Consider the following 27,678-nt stretch of genomic DNA (forward strand, 5'->3'; position numbering starts at 1 on the left):
AAAAGAAAAGGGGGAGTAGTGTAACAGTGGGGATCAACCTCCACTAACTGACCAGTCTAACTGGTCCGGACCTTTTAGCCTAGTGGTTAGCGCGTTGATCCCAAGCCGTCAGGCGGGGGTTCTAATCCCGGGAGCGGCATACTCGCCCCTTTGGGTTTTTACACAACCACACTTCCACAATGGGATTGCGTCATCGGAAAGTACCTTTGTCGCGGGGGAATCCCCTTCTCCCGATCAACCCTGGGATAAACGTATTCTGGATCCTGTTCGAAATTGGACAGGACCATTATTTTACGCTATCATCAAGCCGAATTACAAACTATCTAACCATAATGAACATAATAGAACAACACAGAGTCTACCATATTTACACACCCTAAGGAATAATTCTAAACGTTTCATACATCTGTAAAGTGTATTGATATAACGGTACCCAGCCATATCGCAACGTCGAAAACAACAAACTCCCGTCCCCTTCACATCATTTGTAGCAGTCTGCTAGTATTAAACGTAGAACGAAAGTTTTGTTACATTAGACAGCTCAGTTCTTACCCCCTATATTGTTTGTTTGTATCAGAGGCGAGGGTACGGCGGGGAACGGTTTTATAACGGGGCTCAGCTGAGCAACAGGTTTTCAAACTACTAACTTTCCATCTCAAATGTTACCTGGAATATAGGGAACAGTGGCAATGTAGACCCATTTCCTTATGTATAAAACTCTTACAATCATCTTAGAAGTGGAAGTTTGTAAATATCACAAGTAAACGCCTCACCTGGACAACTTTTACTTTCACACCTGCTCGGAACGTCCAACTTCCTCCTGGCGAAAAATGCGGAAGCGACCTCGTCCCCAGGGCACCCCAAAAACCCTGGTCACGAGACTGAAGCGCCTCTTACAATCGCGAAGTGTACTGCAGTGAAACTGACTGCAGCCCAGACTACGGTGGCATCACGTTTTATAAAAACAAAATGCCGGTAACCTGGATGCTGTTGGGCATGGGGGAAATCTACTGTTCATATTAAGCATATTGATATTTACTATCCAATACATATTTACAGATTATCAAAAATCACACACACAACATATATACATACAGAAGCACACACAAACATTATCTATAAAATATAAAGAGATGCGCAATAAAAGCCAACACCTTGCATCTGTTTGGAGATCATACTTTACTTCATATTTTGGTTCATGATCCAATAAAAGACTTGTATTTGCACATCAAATCATTTCCTCACATAATCAAAGAGAAGAACATGGAAACATCATTTTTGGACCTTCAAACCTCAAATCTTTACATTACAAAAAATCAAACCACTCCGTGTGACTGTTATAGAAAACTACCTCCAGTCATAATTATTCCATTGCTGTCCCAAACTGGTTTCAGAAATGACAACTTCAAAACATGTTGGTAGCTAAACTTACAATCTATAACATTTGAATGTGCATGACAGAACCATCCACTACAATGTATATGCATGCTGTAACTTGCCTTTTTGTCTAACTTTTTTCAAAGTCCGTCTATAAATATAAATGCAACAAGCTTAAATGTGCGGCCTGGTGCAACAAAAGTCCCATGACAAGCACATGTACAAGATATTTGTCTTGTTTAAAAAACACAGCTTCAAGCAATGCTTGAAATTACTTAAGGACACACTGAATATGTTGCAGCATGCACTTATTGTGGCAGACTATTTGAAAAGCTTTTAAAAGGAATTCTATACTGCATAACTATATTAAGTAATAACATATACATGTGAAAATGTAAACAATGTGTAACACAGTAGATAAATCATTGTTGCAGTGAGTGGTGTGCTCTAAAAATGAAATTTTCTCTGCGTTAATTTTTGTGTGCTGTTGGTTTAAACAATATCTGTTGCAGGTAGGCCATGGCTAAATGAGAAAGTGAAAATAACATTTAGCAAAATATCTGTATCCAGATACCATTGACAATCAAACCAACTTTTCCAACTTCAACATTATCCTACCTTTAGTGGACTTTTAATCTTTGTTAAATTAATTAAAATTCCAATCTATAGATCTGATGGACCAGTCTAATACACATCTTTTTATGAGTCTTTAAAGGTTTGGGAGGAGTTGTATAATATGAACTTAAACATCCTGCAGTACAAAGTTTTCTGTCAGGGGGCACTGCTGCATTGTATGCATTTTAGCAAAACATGTGTAGAGAAATATTTCTACATTCATCAGAGAAGACGGCTTCCTTCTGACTTTTGGAGAAGACGGTAAAGGAAAAATTGTAAATCATAAAATATTTGCGATGGCTGTTTTTCATGGTTTTCTAGGAGACATCTCCAACATAAAACCATAACATGGTCTTGCACTGCATTACTACAGTTTTGTCAACCGCAAAATTCAAACACTCAGATGCCTCTATTCCCTCTTATGCTAGGGTCACATTTCCAATCCGGGGCCCGGCCGGGTAGTCTTTGGGAACGAAAAGTATAATATATAAGACAACAAAAACACAAAACGTACCCAAAATCATTTAAGAGCATAGCTTGTGCAAATCTATTGACATACACTTTGATTTTTCGTTTCTGCAAACAGCCCGGCTGGGCCCTGGTTAGGAAATGTGACCCAAGCATTACCAAGAAATCAAATCCTAGCAAACATAAATGAGTTCAAAGGTAGGAAAGATGAAGAGAGTTAGTCCAAAATGCCGGTGAGCCCAATTTTTTAGTCGGAGAACAGTTTACTTCAGCTTCATAATGTATTTTACCAACTCAGATGAACTTTCATGCTGATTAAATAGTATTTCTACATTTGCTGGCAGAAGTTGGGTTGTGGCTTGAGAAGCGCAGGCAGCTCAGACGTCCAGGGTGCACAGAAGTGAGTTTGGAGGTTTCTCCACGTTGCCTGGGTTAAACTTCCTCTTTCCAGTCAGCGCATCCTGAAATTGTGAAAGAAAAGATAATAAACCTTAAGAAGTAAATAGCTACATGTAACAGAATCAGTGTTAAAACAGATAGACATACAAATGTACATACATTTAGTTATTATAATAAATTTAATAATGGGTTTAATGCAAATTCTTGATGGAAAACTGATTCTGAGTATACGGATAAGAACTTTTGCAAATCATAGTCTAAAAGTACAATCAAACAAGCATGAAAGCAAGCAAGCAATAAACATTTAGCATAAGGTAACACACCTTGGATGTTTTGTTTATTATCTTACAACAAGGCTTTACACATACTCTTTCTGATGTTAAATGTCAGTTTTTTGTTGATAATATCATTTTGCAAACTAAAGCTGAAGGAAACAAAACCAGAAACTGAAGTAAGCATGCATTTTCCACTAAAACTGAATGTAATGACTCTGTCTTTTTATGAGTAAGTATATCAGAAGACAATAGAGACTTATAACATCTCACCCGCTGCTCCTTGAGTTTCCTCATCTCTATTTGCAGCTTGTCTATGATCTTCATGTTGGGCCGGTTTTTCTTGGAGAACTGAGTCAGCTCAAGGATACTCTGCTCCTCCTCCTGGAGAAGGAACGAAACATACAAATATCATTCAGAGAATCTTAGCACACAAACAAACTCTTACAGCACTGGTGGTAGATACAAGTACAATGTATGATGGAACTGGGTCAGTTCCAGGATACTCTGTTCTTCCTCCTGGAAATGGAACAAAATGTACAAATGTTATTCAGAGAATCTCAACACACAAACAAACCTGTACAGCACTGGTGGTACACATTATGTAGATACAAGACAGTACAATAGAACTGTTTCAGCTCTAGGATACTTCGTTCCTCCTCCTGTAGACAGAACAGGTTGAGTTTGGGCCATTTGGGTGAACATTAAAGTATGGAAAGGCCACACCATACAATGCACATCATTAACAGTTGTGTGAGGATGCATGCTACCTGGAGCTATGGAGGATATATATATGTGAAAGTGCTGGATCAGGACTCCGACTGGTTTTCTAGAGGTGTTCAGGAGGCGATCCAAATCCGCAGACAATGCAGTACCTTAAACAGGGACAGGGGGCGTCACTATCTCAAGCCTGTATATGACTGTCTCTTGTCACGTGATAATCAACATCAAGTCACGTGACAAGAGAACTCCAAGCCGAGATCTGACTTTATTACCGGGTTGACAAAGAGACAGAGAGTTCGTCTCGAAAGCTCCCCAGAGCAATCTTTTTATGTTGTGTGTAATGATTAAATGTTTGTCAAGAGGATATATATATATGGAGAGGTGGGGGAAGAGAGTCATGGACATCCATCTGCACCCAGCACAACAAAAGGATGATGAAGGCCACACAAACTTTGTTGGTTCTTGAACACTTTTATGTAAAATCGTGGCAAGCAGACATCTGGCAGAGGAAAAGTGTCATCTAACTGTTAAGTACCTACATGTAGCTACAACTTTCCCTCAGAGTCTGTTTTCATGTTGATCTTCTTTTAAAATTGATGTTACCCTAAAATTTGCTTACTAAATGTATATCTATACCATACAAACTAAGAATGGGAAATCTTGCTCATGATGTGTGGCTGTAGAGTCCTTAGGATTTTAACAGTTACCTTTTTCTCCTTAAGAAAGTTGGAGGAGTCTCGTCCGTACATCCTTATAAGCGACCCCCAAGTCTTGATGTGCGGGTGGAGTTTCTTACCTTTTTCTCCTTAAGAAAGTTGGAGGAGTCTCGTCCGTACATCCTTATGAGCGACCCCCATGTCTTGATGTGCGGGTGGAGTTTCTTACCTTTTTCTCCTTAAGAAAGTTGGAGGAGTCTCGTCCGTACATCCTTATAAGGGACCCCCACGTCTTGATGTGCGGGTGGAGATTCTTACCTTTTTCTCCTTAAGAAAGTTGGAGGAGTCTCGTCCGTACATCCTTATGAGCGACCCCCATGTCTTGATGTGCGGGTGGAGTTTCTTACCTTTTTCTCCTTAAGAAAGTTGGAGGAGTCTCGCCCGTACATCCTTATGAGCGACCCCCATGTCTTGATGTGCGGGTGGAGTTTCTTACCTTTTTCTCCTTAAGAAAGTTGGAGGAGTCTCGCCCGTACATCCTTATGAGCGACCCCCATGTCTTGATGTGCGGGTGGAGTTTCTTACCTTTTTCTCCTTAAGAAAGTTGGAGGAGTCTCGCCCGTACATCCTTATGAGCGACCCCCATGTCTTGATGTGCGGGTGGAGTTTCTTACCTTTTTCTCCTTAAGAAAGTTGGAGGAGTCTCGCCCGTACATCCTTATGAGCGACCCCCACGTCTTGATGTGCGGGTGGAGTTTCTGCAGGATGGCCTGAGACGCCAGCTGCTTCCCTATCCTCTTATTCTTGCACCAGTCCTGAAGGATGCATACATGTAGTAAGGGCCGAAATAACTTCCATGTACATTCTTTGTAGTACTTACACTAGTTACAGTATTCTTCAACACAACAGATTTCAATGGTTCTACATGTACTAGAGACATCTTCAAAACGTTATTCTTGATCAACTAAAGGGGCCAGAAATGTACGTGTGGTGCTGGTAATTTGGAATGCTATCGAGTCCAGTGCAGGTATGTAGGAAAATGTTAAACTTTGGAGCCATGACAAGAAATGTACACATGTTGTGTGTTTTCAACTACCATGCAGAAAACACACCATTCATTTTCCATTCTTATCTTCAACCTTTCTGCATGAAAAGTTAAGAAACAACCAAGTTGTAACTTTGCAACATGCAAAAACATTCAATGTTCCATAACCTGCAGAGAATGGTGCCGTACCTGTACAGTGTGTTTGCCCACCGTCATGGTGTACTGGCTCTTCTGGTGCTTACCCACCGCGACGTCAAACTTGATGTCTGTGTCGGCCATTCCAAAATTCCTGCGGAACACGGAAATAAAGAAGTCAGTGGTTGCTGATCGTGATGTTGCCATTTCAAAATTTCAAAAAAATCACCATTATCCTATCTCTCCCTTAATTGCTCTGAAATCCTCATTCACGAATCCAAGACAAACTGCTTCACTAACAACCAGAGGACAGCACACGAGAATTACTGGTGAAAGGAGAGTACAGTGTAATAAAATGCCCTCTGACCTCTTGAGGCACTCGGTGAGCATCTGGTAGGGAGACAGCTGACCGGCCTTGCTGCAGAGTTCGTACACTCGGCTGTCCTCGACTCCAATGTGGTCAAAGTACTGAAAAGAAGTAGATAAATCCAGAATTTTACATACATGTATATTTAAAGGCATCTGTATGATACATGTGACTGATAGACTACAAAACTCTCCTCATTGCAGGTATACATTGTACATTGTACGTCAAGTTCAGGACTTAATTCTTCGTATGCAAGTTAAAAGTTGATCCACTGAATTTATGTTCCTGATATGAAGTTGCTAACCACTGGCTGGTATGTGTGGTCTAGCGACCCAGTCTGAACTCTGACCATGCTGATGACCTGTAACCCCAGGTGAACTCTGACCCCATCTCACCTCCATCTCCTCTGACACGGCCTCGCTGTTCTGCTTGTAGAGGTCAGGGATCAGGATCTCCAGGGTCGCCTTGGCTGCAAATTTGGAGAACAGATAACATCATTTTTTTGGTATTTATGAAAATCAAGATCCTTGGGACCTCAAAAAGTAACATTGCTCATCATTTAACTGACTGTAGTACATTCGCAGACACTACTCCTTTATCCCATACATGTACATACATGTACATACAGTGTAGAACATATTTGCCTCATGTCATGATCAAGAGTATCACATCAAAGGTTCTATGTTCAACTCTTTACAGGATCATACAGTAGAGTAGTACTCATAGAGCATGCTCATTTCCAGATCACTATTAATTACCTTTATTTCTGTCTGCATGTAAATGTACAAGCATACACACATACTTATGCATGTATACATTCTACTTTTATGTCTAATCAAACATGCCAAACTTTCATGACCATTCAAAATCCATAAACATTTGAAATGAACTTTGTTGCTACCCACCTGCCTTGAGCTTAGCCTGTTTCTTACTGCTTGCTGTCCCGGTCCCGTACTTGATGCTCTGGATTTCCACTGTGGCAGCAAAAGGCTCCGCTGCGTTGTCTGAACAAGGGAAGAACAGAACCAATAATTAAGGGTTAATGACCCGCCCCGAGGTGTTTATGGTGGCATAACGCCTGGTCATGTGCTATAACCATCGAATAAAATCACCGAGTGTGTTATGGCCCCATAACACATGGGGATGGGAGGCTTCTGATTGGTCGACGCCATCTTGCTATGTGATAATTTGATATGAAGTTATGTGTAGTTAGTTCAAATCCTCCCCACGCCTTTCTGTGTATAGGGGCGATGCCCATCTCTGTTTCTATATGTCTAACCCTTGGGCCACACATGACCACTACTAACAGTAGGAAGCTACAGTACATGTATATACTATTAGCTAGTTTACTGGTACTAAAATGTGTTCAGCTTCTTCCTACATGTATAATTATAAGTGCTGAGTGCCAAGACTAGCAGAGAAAGCAGCAAGTTTATCTTTAAAGACTTGAAATTTGGTACTAGAGTATTACCTGAGGGTTTCTGTATCTGTATCTCTATACCTGGTATAACCGCCCTTCAGTGTAACACACCAGCTTCAAATTCTGTATCTGCATCTGTATAGCTTTGGGGTAACATACTCATACCTTACATGTACTTGGTGGCAACGAGTTCCACTATATGATAAGAAACATAGAAAAAGAAACAACCCTTACCACACTCCGTGTACTGGTACTGAGGCTGTGCCCTCATGACTCGCTGTGTGTACTCATGCAGGATGCAGACGGACGACTTCCCAGCAGGGTTCAACAGGAATTCTAAAACAAGACCAAGACATAAACACATTTATTAAAAGTACAATCAAAACTGCCCAATAAGACCAACTGATAGTTGGGACCAATAAAAATCTGATCTATGTCGACAGGTGGTCAGCTAATGCTTTTGTCAATAAGAATGATTATCTAAGAGAGCACACCGAAAAGTGGTCTCAATGACCAGGTGGTCCTTACCCAGAGGAAGTCACTTGTACATAGCCACATCCCATATTGTTTCCGCGGACCATAGAATCTTGACTGTTAGTCTACACACAGTTCAGTTTTAGCCTGATGATTACTATCTCCATAAGAATCAAAATTCACACTCTGTGTTTATCCTGACTTTATCAAAGTTTATGCTGAATACAAAGACAACCATGTGGTCAACATTAAGATCAATAGTTGTAGGGATAAGGAAGTCTGCAAGGACTAATATTAAGATTAAAACTTAAGGAATAAGGAAATATCTAAGGCCTGCCACCCACCTCTCTTCTGCCCTGAAGGTTTGTTGCTGTCCGCTGCAGGGACAGACAGGGTGATGACTTTGGCGTTGGAGGACTGGAGAAGGGGGAGACACATGTACATTTTGAAGGCATTTATTAACAGTATTAAACACTTTTGATTCAGGGGCTGCATGCACAAAGCACTGTTTATCTTTGATTTACCAAGCCTATAAACAAATTGGGAATTTGGAAACTAAATCAGGAAAGTTTTACCTTTCATCTTAATGTTAATCTGACAAAATTAGCTAAATTTTCTTTTGTTTTCAAAAATAAGATATAAACAACAATTTATTGCAATCGTCTTTGAAGAGTGAAGATTCCTGTCACAAAAAGAGTACCAGTGTTGGTCGATCCTCCAGTTCTTTTTTCTTCATGAGTTTGTTGTGTTGTCTACGCTCTGCCCAGGTCCTAGGAAACACAAGACCAAACATCAGGACCTGTTTTCTTATAAATATCTTTGGAATTCAGGTATACATGTATAGTATAGCAACGACGTTGAACTGACCGTCCGTCAGGACGACAAGAAGAAGAAGAATAGCATGTGAAGTCCAGTGTGTGAATCTGCCTCTGGACATACATATGCTGTTCATACAAGTGGTACTAAGGGTGGCAATTGTGGCAATTGTGCTGATACAACAGGATTACTATTACGACGACGGGGAATGAGCCAGAGAGAGACTATTTGGTTAAAGAATATCAAGAATAATTCCAAGGACAGCCAGAACATCTCCAAAAAAACAATGTATATCACCCATAGATAGATAAACAATGTATATTGATAAAACCCAGCCAGCTGACCTGAACTTGCGGATAGTGATGGTGTCGAACTTGAACCTTCTCTCCAGGTAGCTGCGGAACTGATCAACATCTGGTGGGGGAAGAAGTGGCCCAGGGGGAAAAATCAATGTCATTGCAATATTTTTTTGTGTGGTATTAGATCTAATATTCAAACCGTTACTATTACTCAGAGAGCTATATTAAATGACTTTTTACCATCTTTACCTCAACATCTTTGCATTTTGAAAGTTTAATTCTATGTTGATTGCTTCGCCATTCCAAAGAAATAAAATTGGATACACCAACTTTTGAAATACTTCTACTGTCAGTCAGTTTATAAAGTTAGACTTAAACAAATAATACTGGACAAAACAAAAGGCTCAGTACAAATTTTTTTAAATAGATTTATTAGACCAAAGTACATTGTTGTAATATTCTGTCCTTGCAGACTATACTATCAAATTGCAGGAGAGAAAAACAAACTTTTCTGTCTCCTGAACAGTGTATCTGAATGATTACCAGTCCTGGACCAGTCTATATAACAAAGAGGGGTGTTCCATCATCTCACCTGCTGACTCTTCCCTACACACCTCCAGTTTGGCTGCCTGGCCAAGCTGCACATCCCCTTGAGCAGAATGGAACGTTCCTTCTGCTGCACTACTGCTTGTAGAAGCTGGAAATACAGTGCAGGGATCATGTCAGAGACTGGTGTTTACTGTCAACAATATCTAATTCTGGCTCTAGCTTTTAAAAGGGAACATGTTGGATTTCATTTTGCAGTAAGGAGAATATTGAGTGTTTATGGTGGTTTCAAGTTTGCCCTAGAAACAAGGGGTTAGGCGGGCAGAAGTCAGAACAAAACTGTTCGTGGTTTTAAGATTTTAAGTTTGCAATGAAGAGGTGACTGCAAAAAACGCAAACATAAAACCACCGCATTTCTTCTTCCTGCAAAAGGCATAAACAAATTATGACAATGAATATTTGTACAACAGATGTAGACCATGCAGATATAAAGATAAGTCTAACAAATGATTAATCATAACATTCATGATTGGGTAAACAACAACAAACAATAAACATCTGCTAGCCATGACATCAATGCCACAGAAATCAGCTGGACACTACCTTCATGGTTGGTGCCGTTGTCAGAAGATGTTGCCATGGCAACTGTTGCCGGGGAAACGGCGTCACCGTCACTACCTCCATTCTGGTTCAGACTAGCCGTCTCCCCTTCTGCTGGCACTTCAGACACGCCTACATCAGCAGGAATGGTGACATCATCAATTTCTGAGCTGCCGACCAGGTCATCACTTGACGTGCACGCTGCAGGCTTCCCAGAATGCTCTTCATTGCTGCCTGGAGCCGAGTTGTGGTTGGTTGAGCCATTGGTGCTGATTTCATCAGATTCTCCGCCATTTTGACCTTGAACTACTTCTGACCCTGCCATGCCCTTCATGACATCTTCACTTTTGTCTTCAGTCAGCGCTTCAGATTTGATGACATCATCACTTGTTGTGCTTTCATCACCATTATACGGGCAGACATTGCCAACCTCTGTTTTCACCTTGACATCAGGGTGTGGAACACCTTCTGTGCAGGTGGTGGTGATGTCATTGGTTTGTGTGGTGATGTCATAGAAAAGGGGGCCCACTTTCTTCTCCTTCTCCCTGATGTAGTGGAAACAGGGGATGCTGGAGATGGGGATGTTGTGTTTCTGCAAAACAGGAACCAGAGGAGTGGACCAAGGGGAGAGGTTACTCATCATTACAAACAAGTCAAGTACATGTACAATGTTATTGTCTTTTGGCACATTTTAGAACAGTTACTGTATCTAAAATCTATGCGATTCATACATTTACAAGAAAAAAATGGGATACATTTCAGCATTCTCATTTTTGTAGAACTTTCCATAAAATTACATGTCTAAGCCTATACCTTAGGCAATTATTTCTATATTTTTGTTCTCCCTAGCTGATAGGCTATATACCCAAGGGAGCATCGCTTAAGTTAGGAGCTTCTAGTGCCAAGAAAGAAAACAGAAGACAGATGATCCGATGTTAACCTTTACTGTTCTGTACTTCGCAATATTCAGAGTGCCAACATTTCATTAATTTTCAAACAACAGTCTACTGTAGTTGGAAATGTTCGTAATTCGATCACACGGTAGGTTACCCTGATGCTGCCGGTGCCGAGGAAGTACGGACGCGACCACGACACGACACGCGTCTCGCGGTGCAGGTAGACGGGCATCCCGCAGTTGTGCGTCGTCACAATCCAGCCCTCCGGCAGAGGCTCCAACGGTTCATGTCCTAGAGCTACATGGCGCAAACAAGTTAGCATGGCAACAAGAAACAGTCATGGAATTAGAGTTAGCCAGGCACTTTTAACCCGTTGCTGACAACACACTTCTGCTCAGGTCCTAGGTTTCAGGTCAAATCAACTTGAGAGGAACCAGCTGAGGATTGGTCGAAAACTTGTTGGCAAGCGCTTTAGCTTGTGAACAGAAATAGCGTGTAAATTCATTAGTATGTTGATAACTTTCACTGATGAACCTTCATACAAGTCTTTGCAGAATCTGTAATAAGAAAGTGTCACTTTTCCCCACTGCCTTCTAAATTGAAACGTGAGAAGCATTTCGTGGTAAAATCTATTTGCCACTGAGAAACTCCTGGTAAGAAAAGCGTAATTTTCATCTTGTAGTGTGATATCATCAGAGCACGGGTGAAAGATACTTGCTGGTGTGGAGGAAATGGTGTTGGGTGATGTGTTTGATTGCCCTATAATTGTTTAGGTTCAATCTTACCAAAGAGCTTGAAGGATAAACCAAAAATGTGGTACATGTATATGTAATATGATATAGTTATATGGTGGTACAAGTATATGCCTGTCTATATATCAGGTCCAAGTCAACCATGTCGAATGCAACAGAAGAACACGCGTGTGACACGCGGCATGTGTGTACAGGTACGGTAACGGTGAGACTTCAGGCCAGTTGCGGAGAAGTTGCTAAGCTATCTCCATGGGAACAGCTTGTAAGAGCGACTGTTCCCAGAACGATAGTTTAACATCTGGAGGGAGCGACACACGCGAGGATTGCACCGATTTCCGACAGCAAAGCAGCGGTAGAGAGGAGGCCGTGATCGGAGACATGCACAGAAAACTGGAACCAAACTCAGCATAGAAATGTACACTTATAGTAGACTTGTTTCTTTCTTTCCACTTGCACAAATTTTCGAAGAAAATTTAAACTAAACTCAGCATAGAATTTAGAAACACTTATAGTAGATTTCTAAGTTTTTTTTTTCAACTTGCACAAACTTCCAAAGATGTGAGAGACTTTGTATGGTACTCACAGCACATGTGCTGAAGGTTTATTTTTAAATTTGTTTTGACTTCTTTTCTTTCAATTCTATTAATTTGATTCATGATTTTTTTCTTCAGCAATAAAATGATTCAAGCTTTTAAATCTTACTGTTTTAGGTATATACATATAAATTAATAAAGTTTAACTTTTGATCAAACTTGATGAAAGAATCATGACCGTAAAAAAAATACAAAATTTCCTTATTGTTAAGTTACTTGAAATTTGAATTATAGGATATATAGCAGTAAACAGTTTATCAAACAGAATTAAAATTGCAAGCAACTGCATCATGTGAGCTGTGTGCTTTATTTGTGTAGGCACAGAACCAAAGGAACAGGGTTCTATTCCCGGCCTCGGGGACTGCATATCGGGCGCGAGCCACTGTGAAGAAGATAGTTCAACTACTACTTCACCCGCCACAGCACTGAAGTAGTGGAAAAACTACCCTCATCGCAGAGGGAGGTCGTGGGTTCAAATCTTACCTCTCCCTATAAGTACTGGCTTCCAATTCTGAAACTAGAAAACTATGAACCCTCATCGCAGTTCAAGGGTTGATACAAATCTCACCCCAATTGCAAAGTACTGGGTTCCATTCCTACACATTCTCTTGGCTTACATGTAGGCACTCCTGATAAAATGGCATCGTACCAACATTGCGACATTATTGCTCCAATATAACATTGAAAATATTCCTTCATTTCCTAGTCTTTATATATATATTTATTGCGACTAAATAGACAGTTACTGTATCTTCAGGAAAGTCCTTAGTATCATGGATCCAGCAACAGTTTAAACAGCTTTGCAATAATGATACTTAATCATGGAAACAGGAATATGATATTGACAGAGAAAAAGCATGGTTGTGACAAAGTCATTGCTGTGACTTAGAACTACACACACACACACACACACACACACACAAACACACACTCGCACACACACAAAAAATCACAAAAACTCACATATCGGTACTCATAAACTCACACACACACACATACACACAAACGCATCAACCTATCAAAAGCATAAGCACAAATGAAAACAAAGCAAAAAGCCACAAACTTCTAAAAAAAGAAAAAAAAAAAAACATTATTTTTTCATACTTACACTTCAGCACAGTTTTATACTTGATGATGGGCTCTTCCGATGCCTCTCCGTCCCTCCCCTCCCCATCCTGCTCCTCCCTATGTTTCTTATAATGGGCCACTCCGGCGTCCAACATCGCGTCAATGTCGATGTCTTCATCATCCGAGATGTCATCGTTGCCATGGTAACGATCCTCCACATCCACTGGACCGCTTCCTTTCTCCTCCTTCTCGGTGATCTCGAATTCATCGATGACGTCGAATTCTAAACCGTCCGGACCCCCCAACCCTCCGAGCCTGGTATGTTTGGTTTCACCCAAGTTCAAGTCTTTACCTCCTGGGTTTTTCTTTTCGTCAGAAGTTTGTGTCGTTGTTTCTTCACCATTTTTGGTTTCAGGTTTTGAACTTGCCGTCTTAGTTTCACCAGTTTGATTCGGATGATCTTTAAGTTTGACATTTGCGTCTTCTGAGCCATTGACGCCCGTCTTAAGTTTTTTGGTCGGAGGTTCGAGTATTTCTTCCTCCATCATGACGTTTCTATTGCAGAATAATTCCCACTTACTTTAGAAGTTCATACCAACATTGCACTTTTAAGTTTTAAGTTTAACTTATTATAACATCCCATTCCAAATGACTAGTAGCTCTATATATCCATTGCACGGTGGCTCGAAAGGAAGAATGTTAAAGTGTTGGTTTCCTTGTGTCAGTGGCAATCTGGAATGACAAAAAATGACAGACAATTAAGAAAATGACATATATTGTACCTTGATTGTACACATGTGCAATGTCAAAGGTGAAGGCCCCTGGCTTGTAAACAGTTCTCATCTCGACATTGTCTTGATCTGCAAAACAATGTCCAGACAGGTTTTGTTGATGTCTCAGGGGCCTTCACCTTTGACATTATCATCGCAATTTATAATGTCGCTGCTCATGCATACTCAGACAGAAGTGTGAAAGGGCTATCAATACCAGTGGCTAGGGTAAATGTTGATTTTAGAACTTAAGGTTCTGCTTCTAATCCCAAGCAGGTCTGAAGTCAAGGTTTTCTAACTGAACAAAGGCCTTTGGTGACAACGTGATGGACAATAATTTTATTATACACATGTGTGGATTTCCAGATGGGATCTTTTGACTTCCACAATACACCATCATAACAACTAAAATACATTATCTAAACGAATTTTCAGCATGATCCGCAAATATATGAGTTTAATTAACTTTCCCTGGAAAATCCTCTGCAAAAGATTTTCATCACAATATATCGTGCCGACTTTTCTGACCACTAAAAATTTACAAAACCGCATTTTCCCGACCAAAACGTTTGCTAAACTGGCTCCTCGATATCACTAGATAGTTCAGAAAGGTCTTGATGATTAACTGATCGCTTTCAAGGTCAGAAAAACGTAATTAAGGTCATATTTACCTGCTACGATCATCACTGCGACCTTCCGCAGACTAAACCTGCTCGCACTTCCGGTTATGACGTCATTTCCGCCTTTTTTATATCATTGCACAGCAACAAGTTTTATAAATCTGTCAGCAAATTTCAGAGGACATCTCGACATTTTGATGATAAAGGTTTCTTTTTTACACCTTGAACAATGCACTATTTCACATTTATTCACCGTGACCTTTTATGTCGGGTCGAAGGTCAAACGGCAAAGGTTAACAGAGTGGAGGTGGGAAATATTTTCACGTGTTTTGAAGGTAAATTCCGTTACTTTATCATAAGCAGGAGATCCCTGTATATTTTTCGGAAGACACTGACGAATATATGATGCTTCTGTAGTTTTTAGAATATATAGAACTTCGTGTAACTCATTGGAAAAGTTTACGTTGCAGATCTAGAAACACACTGAATCCGAACGGTTTGTTTCTTTTGATAAAGATCATTTAAATTTGGTCTCCTCTCTTGTCACCACTGCTTGGCTGATCGCAATATGTGTAGTAAAGTTATGTGCTCAGTGCATAATGCATACATTTTAATCAATTAAACAGATGTTACTTGTTTGATCAAGGACGCTTCATATGAACAAGAAAATCTGTACTATTTCTGAGCTCCAGTGATGATGATGGGGGGGGGGTGTATACTGTCACTGTGACTGTCACGTTTACGACACCTACAATGTAGATGCAATGTGATTGTGAAGAAGAACCAGTCAGAATTGCTATCCACAAAAAAAGCTCATTGTTATTATATGATAGCTGCAATACATGTACTAGTAGCTTAAAACTCTGGAACTTCAGTGGAAGGACGTATTTGCTTGTACATGTATATTGTATAAAATAGCCATATGATCATTCTATGATAAGCTAGTTCGGAGTTGCTACTACGCATGTGCAGTGTCAAAGGTGAAGGCCCCCCGCTCGTATACAGTGCTCGCCTGGACATTGTCTAGATTTGCATAACAACTGTCTAGATTTGCATAACAACGCCCCGACTGGCTTTGTTCACGTCTCGGGGGCCTTCACCTTTGACACAGCATATGCGTAGTAACAAGTCCGAACTAGCTTATATACATGTACAAACAAATGCACCCTCCTAGAGCCACCACAGCTACTAGTAGGTATACGATACATGTACAAATGTACTACTAGTTTTCACAAAAGATATTTCGAATGTTATTCCAGTCCCCGACCACCATGAAGCTTGAGCACCAACCTGCCCTGTCTGGTGCTCAAGTTCAAGTCGTAGGGTGGTTATACCAGCTGTATAGAAACAGATACAGATGGGTGATCATGTATTGGTTGTGTGTAAAAGATTTCTTATCGACAAAAATAGGGTATATACTGATTTTCACAGTAATGATCTTCTTCCAGTCCCCGGCCACCATGAAGCTGTACTGCCTGTCAGGCCACCCCAACCTGCCCTGTCTGGTGCTCAAGTTCAAGTCCGTCACCGTCATGCTGGACTGCAGCCTCGACCTTACCACGACCTTCAGCTTCCTGCCCCTCCCCCTCGTGCACAGCGCCAGGCTCGCCAAGCTCCCCTCCTGGGTACCTAAAGATGCCGACGCAAGCGACCAAGACACGCTCAAGACGTTGAAGAAGGAACTTAAGGTATCTTGTCAGACTTCATAACACGCAAAGCTGAATAGCAATATTTTTTATTTTTTATTAATGAAGGAATGAAGGTCTTTGTTGTACATACAAGTATACCCACTGGGTTAAGTACAGGTCACAACACAGGGTGCGAAATACCAGGTTGCACATTGCACAGTGCAACAAGATTTCGGTTGGTGCAAGTTAATTCCAAACCCAGGTAGCGCAGTGTGCAACCTTATATTTTGAGCCAAAGATCTCAATCGGAGTCCTGGAAGCTCACAAAAACACAGTGTCACTCTCATAAAATTCGGTAAATCTTCAATTGAAATAAAGAAATCAACACTTTTTCGTTTTAAACCATCAAAAACCCTTCATAGATCGTGGAATTTGAGCTGAAAAAGACAAAAACACACTGCCCTCGGCTAAACAAGATGTTTTTAGGTCAATGGGAACACAATACTATCTAATTTATATTTCGAAATATTAGTAGTATTATACGCTACATACGAGCTTGATTTTAAGAAATCAGTGAATGTTGCTGGAGCAACCTGAAATTTGGATGTGCAACCTAGCCTTTGCCCTAGGTTGCAACATGGGCAACCTGGCTCAAAAAAGTATTTCGCACCCTGCAACAAAAGAAGGTATATATATATATATATAGTTTACAGATGCTACACACAAAGCTGAATATTGCTGGTACTCCTGGCTAGACGTTAACTCTTTGGAAGGTGGGAGGACCAAGTGTTTGACACTCTTGGCAAGCTGGCCGGGGAGAGACAATGTCTACAGCCGCCCCCATCAACAATGATGCCCACGATTAACTGATTGACTACGCTTTCCCATCCCAGGAATGTGCGGGCCGTGTGTTTGTGGACAGCCCCCCTGAGGTGGGGATACCTGAGGGCGGCTTGCTGGACCTGTCAACAGTCGATGTGATCCTGGTCTCCAGCTTCCAGTGCATCTTAGCCCTGCCCTACATCACCGAGTACACAGGGTTCAATGGTATTACATACAAACTTCTACTTCTTCTTGGTATCAATGTTGTTAGTTGCATTCATCATTAGTCCAGGCTAGCTTGAAAATCCTGAGACATAACAATCGTGCAACGGGCTATTAGGCTGTCGTAAAATTTTCACAGGATTTTTAAGCTTGTCTGGGTACTATCCTCAGTAGTGACTGCTACCTCAATCTTTTCGCTTTGTGGTTAGCAAGTGAAAAGATATTGAGACAGCGGTTACCACAGAGGATGGCACCTAGCCTGGGCTATTTTCAATCCAACAAGGGTGTGTCTAAAGCAATTTTTTTGTAACAAGACGGATAAATTTTTTACAGCTCATCACGAATAACCCCAAAAAGCCCTCAGTTTCTGATTGTAGGACAATCATACGATGAATGTGATCAGGCCCTAGAGCTTGTTGGTGAGTGCTTTATATTGTGTATGGAAATTATGTGCAAAACTCCAAGACTTACTATGACAATTTGTACGTTGCGATGACAGGTATGATCTACGCGACGGAGCCGACCGCCCAGATGGGTCGTCAGCTGATGGAGGAGCTGGTCCATCACACCGAGAGGGTCCCCAAGACGCGCACCGCCAGCAAGTGGAAGGAGCCGGGCGTCTTTAAGACTCTCCCGGCTCAGCTGAGGGATGGGCTCAACCCTGCTGCACTCAGGGACTGTTATGGGCTACATGACATCAACTCATCGCTCTCAAAGGTAACTGGAAAGTGGCGCATTAGAATTGGTTGTCTGTAGTTTTGACTTGTGTGTCTACAATTTTGGGATGGACACCACCCGACAGCACTTAGCGATTGTTATGAGCTACATCCTAGTACATGACATCAACTCTCCAAATTAAAGTAACTAAGTAATTAAGTCCAACACTTTAAAATTTGAACATCTTCTGTTTTTAGTGTTGCAATTTACTCTGCAAATAGAGTAAAATTTCAGGAGTTTGAATCTTGTCACTATGTCCTTCCTTGGATATTAAAGAATAATACAATATCTATTTTTCCTATCCTTCATGTGCAGTTGCCCAGAAGCTTGACGTGCTTAGAGATTCATTTGACAAATGTCCTGCAGATCATGCCCCTCAGCTCTCAATCATTCATTCATGATAATGCCTTCATTCATTCACTCATTCAAGACTTTATCTTCCCTCCCCAGGTGCAGTTGGTTGGCTATGCGCAGAAGCTTGACGTGTTCGGAGCCCTCCAGATCATGCCCCTGAGCTCAGGTTACTGCATCGGCAGCTGCAACTGGTTAATCCAGTCCCACTACGAGAAGATCTCCTATATATCTAGTTCCTCTGTCCTGACTACACACCCACAGCCGATGGTGGGTACTAAAATTTATCTGTTTGTTTCTTTGAAGCAGGGATATCTACTGAACCCATCCCTTCGTCCATGGGAGGGAAAATTTGCTTGTTGGGATGGACAAAAATTCCACACAATTCTTTCAAAAATCTGTATTTTTGTAATTGTAAGATGACAAATTTAGCAACAAAAATCAACAACATGGGCTCCCAAACAATGAGTGGGGCAGAAAAAAGATTAAAGCTGGAGACAACTCTGTTTACTCAAGACTCAAATGGGTAGCTTTTCATTAACATGTACAAAGTACAATGTACCAGTAGTTTGATATATGGTTGATAGCACTGAAATTAGTCATTGTGTCACAGTGTGTTTTCATTCTGATATTACATGTACTTACATGTGCATATGTACCAAAAAAAAATTACTCAAGCAACTCCATGGATTATGATTTTGGAAACAGTCGTACATTTCAGGTACTATCCATATGCTGTAGTTACAAGTTAATTTTTCTTGTTGTTTTGACATTTTGCCTTTTTCTCCTTTAACTGCAGGACCAGGGACCGTTACAGAACACTGATGTTCTCATCCTTGCCGGCCTCACACAATCCCCAACTGCCAACCCCGACAGCATGCTCTCAGAGTTCTGCAGCCATCTTGCTGTCACCGTCAAAAACGGGGGCAGCGTTCTGGTACCCTGCTACCCCTCGGGCGTTGTCTACGATCTGTTCGAGTGTCTGGCCGTGTTTTTGGACAGCTCGGGTCTGATGCAGCTGCCCGTGTATTTCGTCTCGCCGATGGCGGACAGTTCGTTGGCGTATTCAAACATCTTCGCGGAGTGGCTCTGTCAGAGCAAGCAGAGTAAAGTCTACCTCCCCGAAGCGCCGTTCGTACACGAGGAACTTAAGACGATCAGTCGACTTAAGGTGTTTCCGAGCGTCCACGGAGACTTCAGCAGCGAGTTTAAGACGCCTTGTGTCGTCTTCGCTGGTCACCCATCGCTACGATTCGGTGACGGCGTCCACTTTATGGAGATGTGGGGACAGTCCAAGGCGAACACTGTCATCTTTGTCGAACCGGATATCCCGTACTTGGAAGCGTTAGCGCCATTCCAACCCTTAGCCATGAAAGCAGTCCACTGCCCTATTGACACAAGGCTGAGCTTCCAACAAGCCAACAAGATAATCAGCGATCTTAAACCTCTTCACGTGGTTCTTCCAGAAAACTACATCACGCCGCCGCCATCTTTACCCCAGCGGTCAGACCTCGTGCTCGAAGCAGACCCCCCACCAACGACGTACCAACGTGGGGAAGTGTTATCCCTCCCGATCAAGAGGATGTACGAGAAAATCGAAATCACGCCAGAGCTCGCGTCCGCTCTTGTTCCATCAGAGATCCGGCAAGGAGTGGCAGTCGCCTCGGTGACGGGCATTCTCGAAGCGAAGGATAACAACTATGTCCTGCAATCTGTTCCCAAGCAGCCAATGGCAGGGCCAGGACAGAAACGGAAGCGGGAAGACAATGCTGACTTTGCGCCACCAAAGCCACACGTTTGGGGCGCTGTGCAGGTTTGTTTGTTTGTATTTTTGTTTATTTGTTTGTTTTATTGAGGTTCCATTAGTGTTACATAGAGAAACACTATTCTGCATGGAGTCCACTTATATCTTAAATCAAATGAAATGTAAATAAGTCAAACTTATACAAGTGGTAAACAGAAAACTATGCAAAATCAAATGTAGTGAACTTAAACTTGAGCGGGAGAAGCCAGAGGTCAACATAAGATAATGGAAACATAATCTGGGTTTTGTATTTGATTTCATTTATTTATGAATGAAAAGAAGTTGTCAAATTGACTCTAGAATATAAATTAAGAAAAATAAATAAATGAACCAGCCTTGAATGAACTGAGCCTGAATGTACATGTATACAGAAGAAGTGCAATCAAAAGTAATCATGATAGCAAAACATATATATCAATAACTCAAAATATACTGGGCAGTAGTAGTGGGCAACCGCAAACCAACTGTACACACTCACGCCACATCTTCAGATAAGACGCTGTAGCTGCATAGTCTCTGCTTAGAACTTTATTCAAGCCCACATCCAGACTTAGTTTTGCCTTGGTGTGGCTTGAATAAAGTTCTAAACAGTGACTATGCAGCTACATCGTCTTTTCTGGAGATGTGGCGTGAGTGTGTACGGTTGGTTTGAGGTTGCCCACTACTACTGCCTATTGAACTCAAAATATACTGATTACAGGTGGAACAGTTCGTACAAGACCTGGAGAAAAACGGAGTTACAGACGTAAAAGTCGAAGACACGCCTTCAGGACACATCATCCACCTGCAGTCAGAGGACACCCTGATTCAGATCGAGGACGGATCCACTCACATCTTCTGTGAGGGCAACGAGGAGCTCAGGATCAAACTTAGAAACATCCTCCTCAAGTGTCTCTCCAAGTTCTGAGTCTTAGACTTAATAAAGTTTACATTCAAAATAGTCATGTAAGATTGGCTGGAATTCTAACACAAATGTACATTTTGTATGTTTTTTTTACAGTTTTTGAAAGAAACATGATGAAATCTGAGACTCAACCCTAGGCCTAAAATAGCTTGTTGAGGGTTAAATTTTCTCTGCAAGATTGACTGAAATTCTAAAACAAATATGTATATATATTTTGTTCAGTTTTTGAAAGAAACATGAAGAAGTTGGTTCATATAACCTGAAAATAAGAAACTTTGGATGAAGCTCAGAAGCAATGTTTAGTGTCCCAAGCTTTAACTTCCAGTGTTTCTAACAAAGGTCTTTTTCTGTAAAACTGTACCAAAACTTGAGTACTACATTCCCACATGGCGTAAAAGGCGTCATGCATAAAACATAGACTAAGACTAGACCTCTGTATAAACCTTAAATACACTCTAAACTGCCCAAGCTCTAAGTCTTGATATTTCCCTGTCAAAATAGTGTATTTAGTAGTGTTGATGTAACAGACATATTTTTGTAATCTTTTCTAGCATGGTTTTGCGATGTACATGTAAATATTTGCCAAGTGTTCAACTGTGTTTTATACTTACTTACTTATCCCACTACTTATGTTTAATAGCCTCCAAGGAAAGAATTTGAATACTATGTTAGGTAAGAATATCTCTTATAGTCAAGATGATATCACTACAATAAATGGGTGGGACTGAATTGAATGTTTTAGAACTGTTTATTTTGTACTACTCACTGAACTTATATCACTCCAACTTAATCAAAGTACAAAACACTGTAGAAATCATTCTACACAAAGCAATCTGGAATATGTGAATCAAAATGATGGCACCAATATAATTAATTGTAGAATCGTTTTCAGTCCTTTTCCTATAACTGTAATATCTTCCTTGAACAATTTCTTCTTCTGCCATCTTGAGTTGATTTCTTGTATCAAATTTATATTGCTTAATATACAATAAGGTAGCAGGGAGATGTTTAAAAGCTACAAGTACAATGTAAATCCATTGCTTAACAGTCATTAATGATGATGCATTTACATTTCACAATTTAGAAATCATACTAAAGATCACTATGACTGAACCGCAAACACAATTAATCATCACACATCTAGCCTGGATAGTGTAATTACTGTAAAATATACACCTCAAGTTGAGCAAACATCAACTGTCTTAAGTGTATGAACATTACACATTTTAAAGTTACGTCTTGCAGCAACTTCTTCTATTGTGTATATTTCTACACAAAGCGTCTTAGATTAGACTTAAATCAACCATCGCAAAAGTAGCCTTGCTACCATCCTCTGTAGTAACCACAGAGATAGAAAGCAAAAAGATTGAGGCAGCGGTTACTATGGAGGATGGCACCTAGGCTATCACAAGAGATCAAAATGGGAAGTTGCAGCATTTCATGACCATGCATTATAATAATAATATCAGGTGTATTTGCAGCCAGTGCCACAGGCAGGTACCCAATGTGTAGGGTAATGAGGCTGTTTAACGTGTTCGAGGCACCTCCTCGAGCACGGGACCCCCGTTTTACGTCCCTCCCGGAAGACGATTTCGTGGAAAGCTTCTCGTTTCTTGTATTATTTCTATTGTCATTCATTCTAATTTTCACTGTAAATATATAATATAAAAGTCTACCACTCATGAGATAAAATCTATACATTTCATTTCAGAAATACCTGATATATATATACATACTGGAAATGTACATGACCATCAGAAAAGCATATTTTAAGGCAACATAATCTAACAACAACATTCGTTCTTTAATCAGATATCTCTAAGATATGATTCAATTCATTTTAAGAAATTCCTGATATATATACATACTGAAAAATTAGAAATTCTTAAACTCTTTAATAGAAATGTGCCATTAGAATGTAGCAAACTCTGAACTACATTCAAGCATAAATTGAGGCAATACATTTGATTTAAGATTCACAAGCATAATTCACAATTTGTATAAAACAAATTGACAATCTTTTTACAGCATAGTAGGGATGATAACTCATCTTGTAGCTTGGCAATGTCTTATATCCTCCCACATGGCACAAGCTAAATCATCTCATAGTCACAGAACTCTGAATATTAATTCACTAAAAACCATTGATTCCTATCTACATTTCTGTGAATCGTAGCAAAGCACACACAGCATTTTTGATTGAAAAGCCTTTTATAAAACTTCTCTTCTTTGAGCTCAAGACACCTTATGACAGTACTGTTATTTGAGAGTAAAAAGGTCACTGAAATAGAAATACTGTCATTCACTTTATCTTCACAGTAGCAAGATTTTACGGTGTAAGGAAAATTGACATTTTCACTGAACTTGAGCTTCATGGTGGTGGCAAGTGATTTACAGAACAAATGTGTGAAGGAATCATGAATAATAATAACAATGATTATAACACTCAACAGGTTGTTCACAGTGATGATAAGTTCACGGTACAGAGGTGACTGTGAAAACAGTGAACATAAAGTTACCGTTAAAGAAACACTGATTACCCTTCAGCCCGCTAAGGCATCCGTTTGGTACCAAAGTTCCAATTAAATTTTGTTATAGCAAGGAGAAGGTTTAAGTTGAAAGATGTCAATGTAAATTTTAAACCATATGTTAACCGGATCCTCAACATAACTTTAAGTTCATCACAACCCTTTCAATACGCATGAGGTCACATTAATAATACATATATTCTATACCATTTTGAAAAATCATTTCAAATACTAATATCTAAGAATTTTATTATTGAATCACAATGTTTCAATATGTCCCAACAATTGCAATCTGAAGGAATAATGCTTTTACCGACTCCTTGTTGTAAACCGCCTTGTAATTCAGCCTTCACAACGGCTGTAAGGAGAATGAAAGTCAAAGTAATGTTGTCTTTTGTTACGAATAAACGAGTCTACTAGCTACTACTACAAATCAATTGTGAAAATATGCTCTAGATCTTATGTGACTAGAGTTGCTGTCTCTACATCCACATGCTGTGCTAGGTGGTTGAGCAACTTTTTGTAAGTAACCGGCTCCTTGTCGCAAACTTTACACCGGTAGGTCTGATGGTCCTCCCCCTTTCCATAGTGCTTCCTCAGTGCCCCCTTGCTTTTGGGCTGATAACTGCAGCTTAGGCAAACAACGGGAGCTTGAGTCAGGTGGACGTAAGCGACATGGCGGTGAAGAGTTTGGTTGCTTCCTCCGGAGTATTCACAATGAGGGCACCTGTAGTCACAATGAATAAATAGGACGTTAAATGGAGGTCCTACACATGTTTGAGGTCAGCCACACCTCCAGCACGAATAAAACCTTAATGTTAGCCTTATCTGGAAGCATATTGTTTTCCATAGCATGTATAGAACACAAGATATTGAACCTAAAAGTTCCACTGCAGTACCATACTAAGCCACTAAGGGGCCCAAAATCTATTTATTTCGAGGTCTCAAGAATACCTACCCAAGTACCATGACAATCAATCATCGCATTCTCGAGTTATCGTGACACACACATAGACAGACACACACACAAAGGAACGTTGACGTAAACATAACCTTCTAGGCGAGGTAACAAACCTGAAGGGTTTCAGCCCGGTGTGTGTGCGCATGTGGACCACTAGGTTGGACTTAATCGCCGTTCGATGCCCGCACTCGCCACAGATGAAGGGGAGATGGCCCGTGTGTTTGGTCATGTGGACATCGAGGCAGATCTTCTGGACAGCGCTGTGCAGATTCAGATTTTAATGAATCTACATGCTATGATTATGAATGAATGACTGGTTTATTTCAGTGATAGAATCACAATAAAATTGCATGTAATCAATTACATGCAAAACACTAATGATTTACAAATACAGAATCTCTTATGTACAGACAATTGTGTCATTGATTTATAAGAAGTACTCGTACTAGAATTCAGGAATACACAATTCATGATAGAAAATAATTAAATTCCCACACCAATGCAAGATAAGACAAATTTGAAGAACATCATAATAACAATTAGAGTTATTCTTGCGAGAAGTAGCCTTGTTTCAATATGTGTAATAATCTGACCTTAAGTCTTTTTTTCATAATGTAAAGCACTATCAAAATAAAATCAAGCCTTATATGCTTCACAGAAAGTGGAATAAAGGATAGTTAATAAGTAGGTAGTACCTGTAGTCGCACAGATCACACTTGTAGGGATGGAGCCCCGTGTGTCTCCGCATGTGTTTCTCCATCTCCGTTTTAAGGAACGAGCGATACCCGCACTCCGCACACAAGAACGGTTTCTCCTTTCTGTGACGCGATATGTGTGCGTCCAAACTTCCCTTAGTCCTTGCGGAGTATTCGCACGTCGGACACTTAAAGGGGCGGTCGTCCGAGTGCACCTTAAGGTGGTTTCTTAAGACGGATTTGGCAGCGAACGACTTTCCGCACGTCTGACACCTGAAGGGCCGTTCCGAGGAGTGGTGGTACTTAAGGTGCATCTTGTAAGCAAACTGTCTTGTTGTTGTGTAGCTACACTTCTCGCAGGTCAAGACGTCTTCTTGAGAGTGCATCTGGATGTGTTGCTTCATGTTGCCTTTGTGCCAGGTGCTGTATTCACACAGCGAGCAGTACTGCACGGAGATGTTGGGGTGGTCCTGCACATGGTCTAGCAGCTCCTCCTTGCTGTTCGTTGTGAAACTGCAGGAAGGACAGCGACGAAGGCGGGTGCTGGTTCTCTCCCCCTTGGTGGTGGATTTCTTCACAGGAGAGATGGGTTGTTTCTGATCCTTTTAAAGGAAATCAAGACAAGACGTTAGTTTTTCCTGATCATAAATGCCTTGATGAGTTCAAATTAGACATTGACCTATGTATGGTCCATGGTAAATGTATACAATTTTTCTCTTCATTATCATTCTCAACTAAGAAAGTTTTTCAGTAAAAATCCATATATGATATACATGTATTACAGAAAATTCGGAATGGTTGAAGTTTGTGAGACTTTTAAGGACCTGACCTGGCCAATCTTTTGGTGGTCCTTTGGGGAATTTTTCCCATTGACAAAGGCATAACAAAAGATTAAGAATCCTGTCTGTAGTAACCACCTGTCCACATAGACCAGATTTTATCAGTCCCCATATGGGTGGTCTGCTTGGGCAAACTGCATAAAATACAGTTTTGTTTAAAATTTCGAACTTTTTGGTTTAAGACTTAACACACAAACGTACCCCTACTTTTCGTGTGGCCAAACGCATGAAGGAAGCAACAACATAACAACATATGCAGGTTCTGCTTTTAATCATGGGAACATGTAAAAAGTAAACATGCCCCTGCTGTCCCAACTAGTTCAACGCTAAGTGGTTAACTAGGGTCTATACAAAAAGACAAAAACACTTCATGTACAGTACAATAGCGTAAATACACCCGCCACTGGATGACTTATGACTAAAACATGCAGTAAGCATAAAAGGGTGGGGAGGGGGGCGTTTCCAGGGCTCGCTTCAGGTGCAGCGGTGTACAAATATAGGTTTACCTTCTCAAAAGTATTTCGTACGATTTCTTTAGCTACTCCTTACCTTCTTCGTTTGTTTCCTTGTCCTCATGGTGTCACCATAGATACAAACTAACAGTTTTATACCTTAAAACAGGCAGCGCACATAAGTGCACCTGTAAACATACTATCTGCGAAGGCCGAAGCTTTAAGGTCAGAGGTTAGAAAGTAACCTGATTACCCACATATGCAAAGTATGTCCACTTGACGAGCTTGCATTGCCTAGTATACTAGTTATTAGCTGAAAAAATTCATTCAAAGTGTAATGCTTTTATTCATATCTTTTGCACCGATCACCTTAACTATGTGTATTCGTGCATGGGGCCCAGCTTGGTAGTGCTCCCAATGACTTTTGACCTAAAATGGCGGCGCGAGACTGGATGGAAACTCGTGTATTGTTTCTCTCTACGGAGTGTTGATTTAATTCATTTATTGCTCACGCGTACATTTTTGATCGAACCATGAAGTGACCTCGTGTTTTGCTTTATACCAGTGCTGTAAGATGTCAAAACTCACTGCTTACAAACCAATACAACAAGAGTATACATATGTAGAAAAGACGGTACAAATCAAATACAGGACCATCCTATTTGTACTTGATAAATTTCACGCGGGATGCTTTAAAAGTTGATACGAGTTTATGGTACGATTCACAATCAAAATTAATGACCCATTTTTGGAAATATCAAATCATGCCACCAACTGTTGGCCTGCGAGAAACGTCATATAAGACCAGGGAGGTTAAGAATTTCAACCTCCTTGGTATCGATAA

The 27,678-nt window shown here is 40.6% G+C and overlaps 3 protein-coding genes across 3 annotated transcripts; 1 reads left to right on the forward strand and 2 right to left on the reverse strand.

Annotated features, from left to right (window-relative positions):
- Window positions 1-1,160: 1,160 nt before the first annotated feature.
- On the reverse strand, window positions 1,161-15,033 carry LOC136421617 (microprocessor complex subunit DGCR8-like). Its single transcript, XM_066409076.1, has 16 exons — window positions 14,963-15,033; window positions 13,562-14,253; window positions 11,263-11,405; window positions 10,216-10,804; window positions 9,659-9,763; window positions 9,112-9,181; window positions 8,652-8,721; window positions 8,296-8,368; window positions 7,712-7,813; window positions 6,963-7,061; window positions 6,453-6,526; window positions 6,058-6,158; window positions 5,745-5,844; window positions 5,185-5,325; window positions 3,405-3,512; window positions 1,161-2,921 (listed from the first exon to the last, which is right to left on the reverse strand). Exons 2-16 carry the CDS (start codon window positions 14,067-14,069, stop codon window positions 2,838-2,840), a joined length of 2,367 nt encoding a protein of 788 aa, XP_066265173.1. The 5' UTR covers window positions 14,070-14,253; window positions 14,963-15,033; the 3' UTR covers window positions 1,161-2,837.
- Window positions 15,034-15,198: 165 nt separating this feature from the next.
- On the forward strand, window positions 15,199-22,088 carry LOC136421678 (integrator complex subunit 9-like). Its single transcript, XM_066409151.1, has 7 exons — window positions 15,199-15,246; window positions 16,360-16,599; window positions 17,433-17,586; window positions 18,083-18,300; window positions 18,751-18,921; window positions 19,451-20,464; window positions 21,156-22,088. Exons 2-7 carry the CDS (start codon window positions 16,372-16,374, stop codon window positions 21,360-21,362), a joined length of 1,992 nt encoding a protein of 663 aa, XP_066265248.1. The 5' UTR covers window positions 15,199-15,246; window positions 16,360-16,371; the 3' UTR covers window positions 21,363-22,088.
- A 436-nt stretch (window positions 22,089-22,524) lies between these two features.
- Window positions 22,525-27,058, reverse strand: LOC136421679 (gastrula zinc finger protein XlCGF57.1-like). The gene is made up of 4 exons (XM_066409152.1): window positions 26,932-27,058; window positions 25,544-26,145; window positions 24,962-25,108; window positions 22,525-24,614 (listed from the first exon to the last, which is right to left on the reverse strand). Exons 1-4 carry the CDS (start codon window positions 26,956-26,958, stop codon window positions 24,347-24,349), a joined length of 1,044 nt encoding a protein of 347 aa, XP_066265249.1. The 5' UTR covers window positions 26,959-27,058; the 3' UTR covers window positions 22,525-24,346.
- Window positions 27,059-27,678: the final 620 nt, after the last annotated feature.

This window comes from Branchiostoma lanceolatum, chromosome 16 (assembly GCF_035083965.1).
Source record: "Branchiostoma lanceolatum isolate klBraLanc5 chromosome 16, klBraLanc5.hap2, whole genome shotgun sequence".
NCBI lineage: Eukaryota > Metazoa > Chordata > Leptocardii > Amphioxiformes > Branchiostomatidae > Branchiostoma > Branchiostoma lanceolatum.

Coding starts and splice junctions, on each gene's coding strand:
- LOC136421617 (XM_066409076.1), bottom strand. CDS start 14,069: ATGATGGAGGAAGAAATACTCGAACCTCCGACCAAAAAACTTAAGACG. Junction 10,805..11,262: donor TCGGCACCGGCAGCATCAGG/GTAACCTACCGT, acceptor CCTGTTTTGCAG/AAACACAACATCCCCATCTC. Junction 8,722..9,111: donor ATCACTATCCGCAAGTTCAG/GTCAGCTGGCTG, acceptor TGTGTTTCCTAG/GACCTGGGCAGAGCGTAGAC.
- LOC136421678 (XM_066409151.1), top strand. CDS start 16,372: ATGAAGCTGTACTGCCTGTCAGGCCACCCCAACCTGCCCTGTCTGGTG. Junction 17,587..18,082: donor CGAGTACACAGGGTTCAATG/GTATTACATACA, acceptor TTGCGATGACAG/GTATGATCTACGCGACGGAG. Junction 20,465..21,155: donor ACGTTTGGGGCGCTGTGCAG/GTTTGTTTGTTT, acceptor TACTGATTACAG/GTGGAACAGTTCGTACAAGA.
- LOC136421679 (XM_066409152.1), bottom strand. CDS start 26,958: ATGAGGACAAGGAAACAAACGAAGAAG. Junction 26,146..26,931: donor CAAGGAAACAAACGAAGAAG/GTAAGGAGTAGC, acceptor TTCCTTTAAAAG/GATCAGAAACAACCCATCTC. Junction 24,615..24,961: donor ACCGGGCTGAAACCCTTCAG/GTTTGTTACCTC, acceptor TTGTGACTACAG/GTGCCCTCATTGTGAATACT.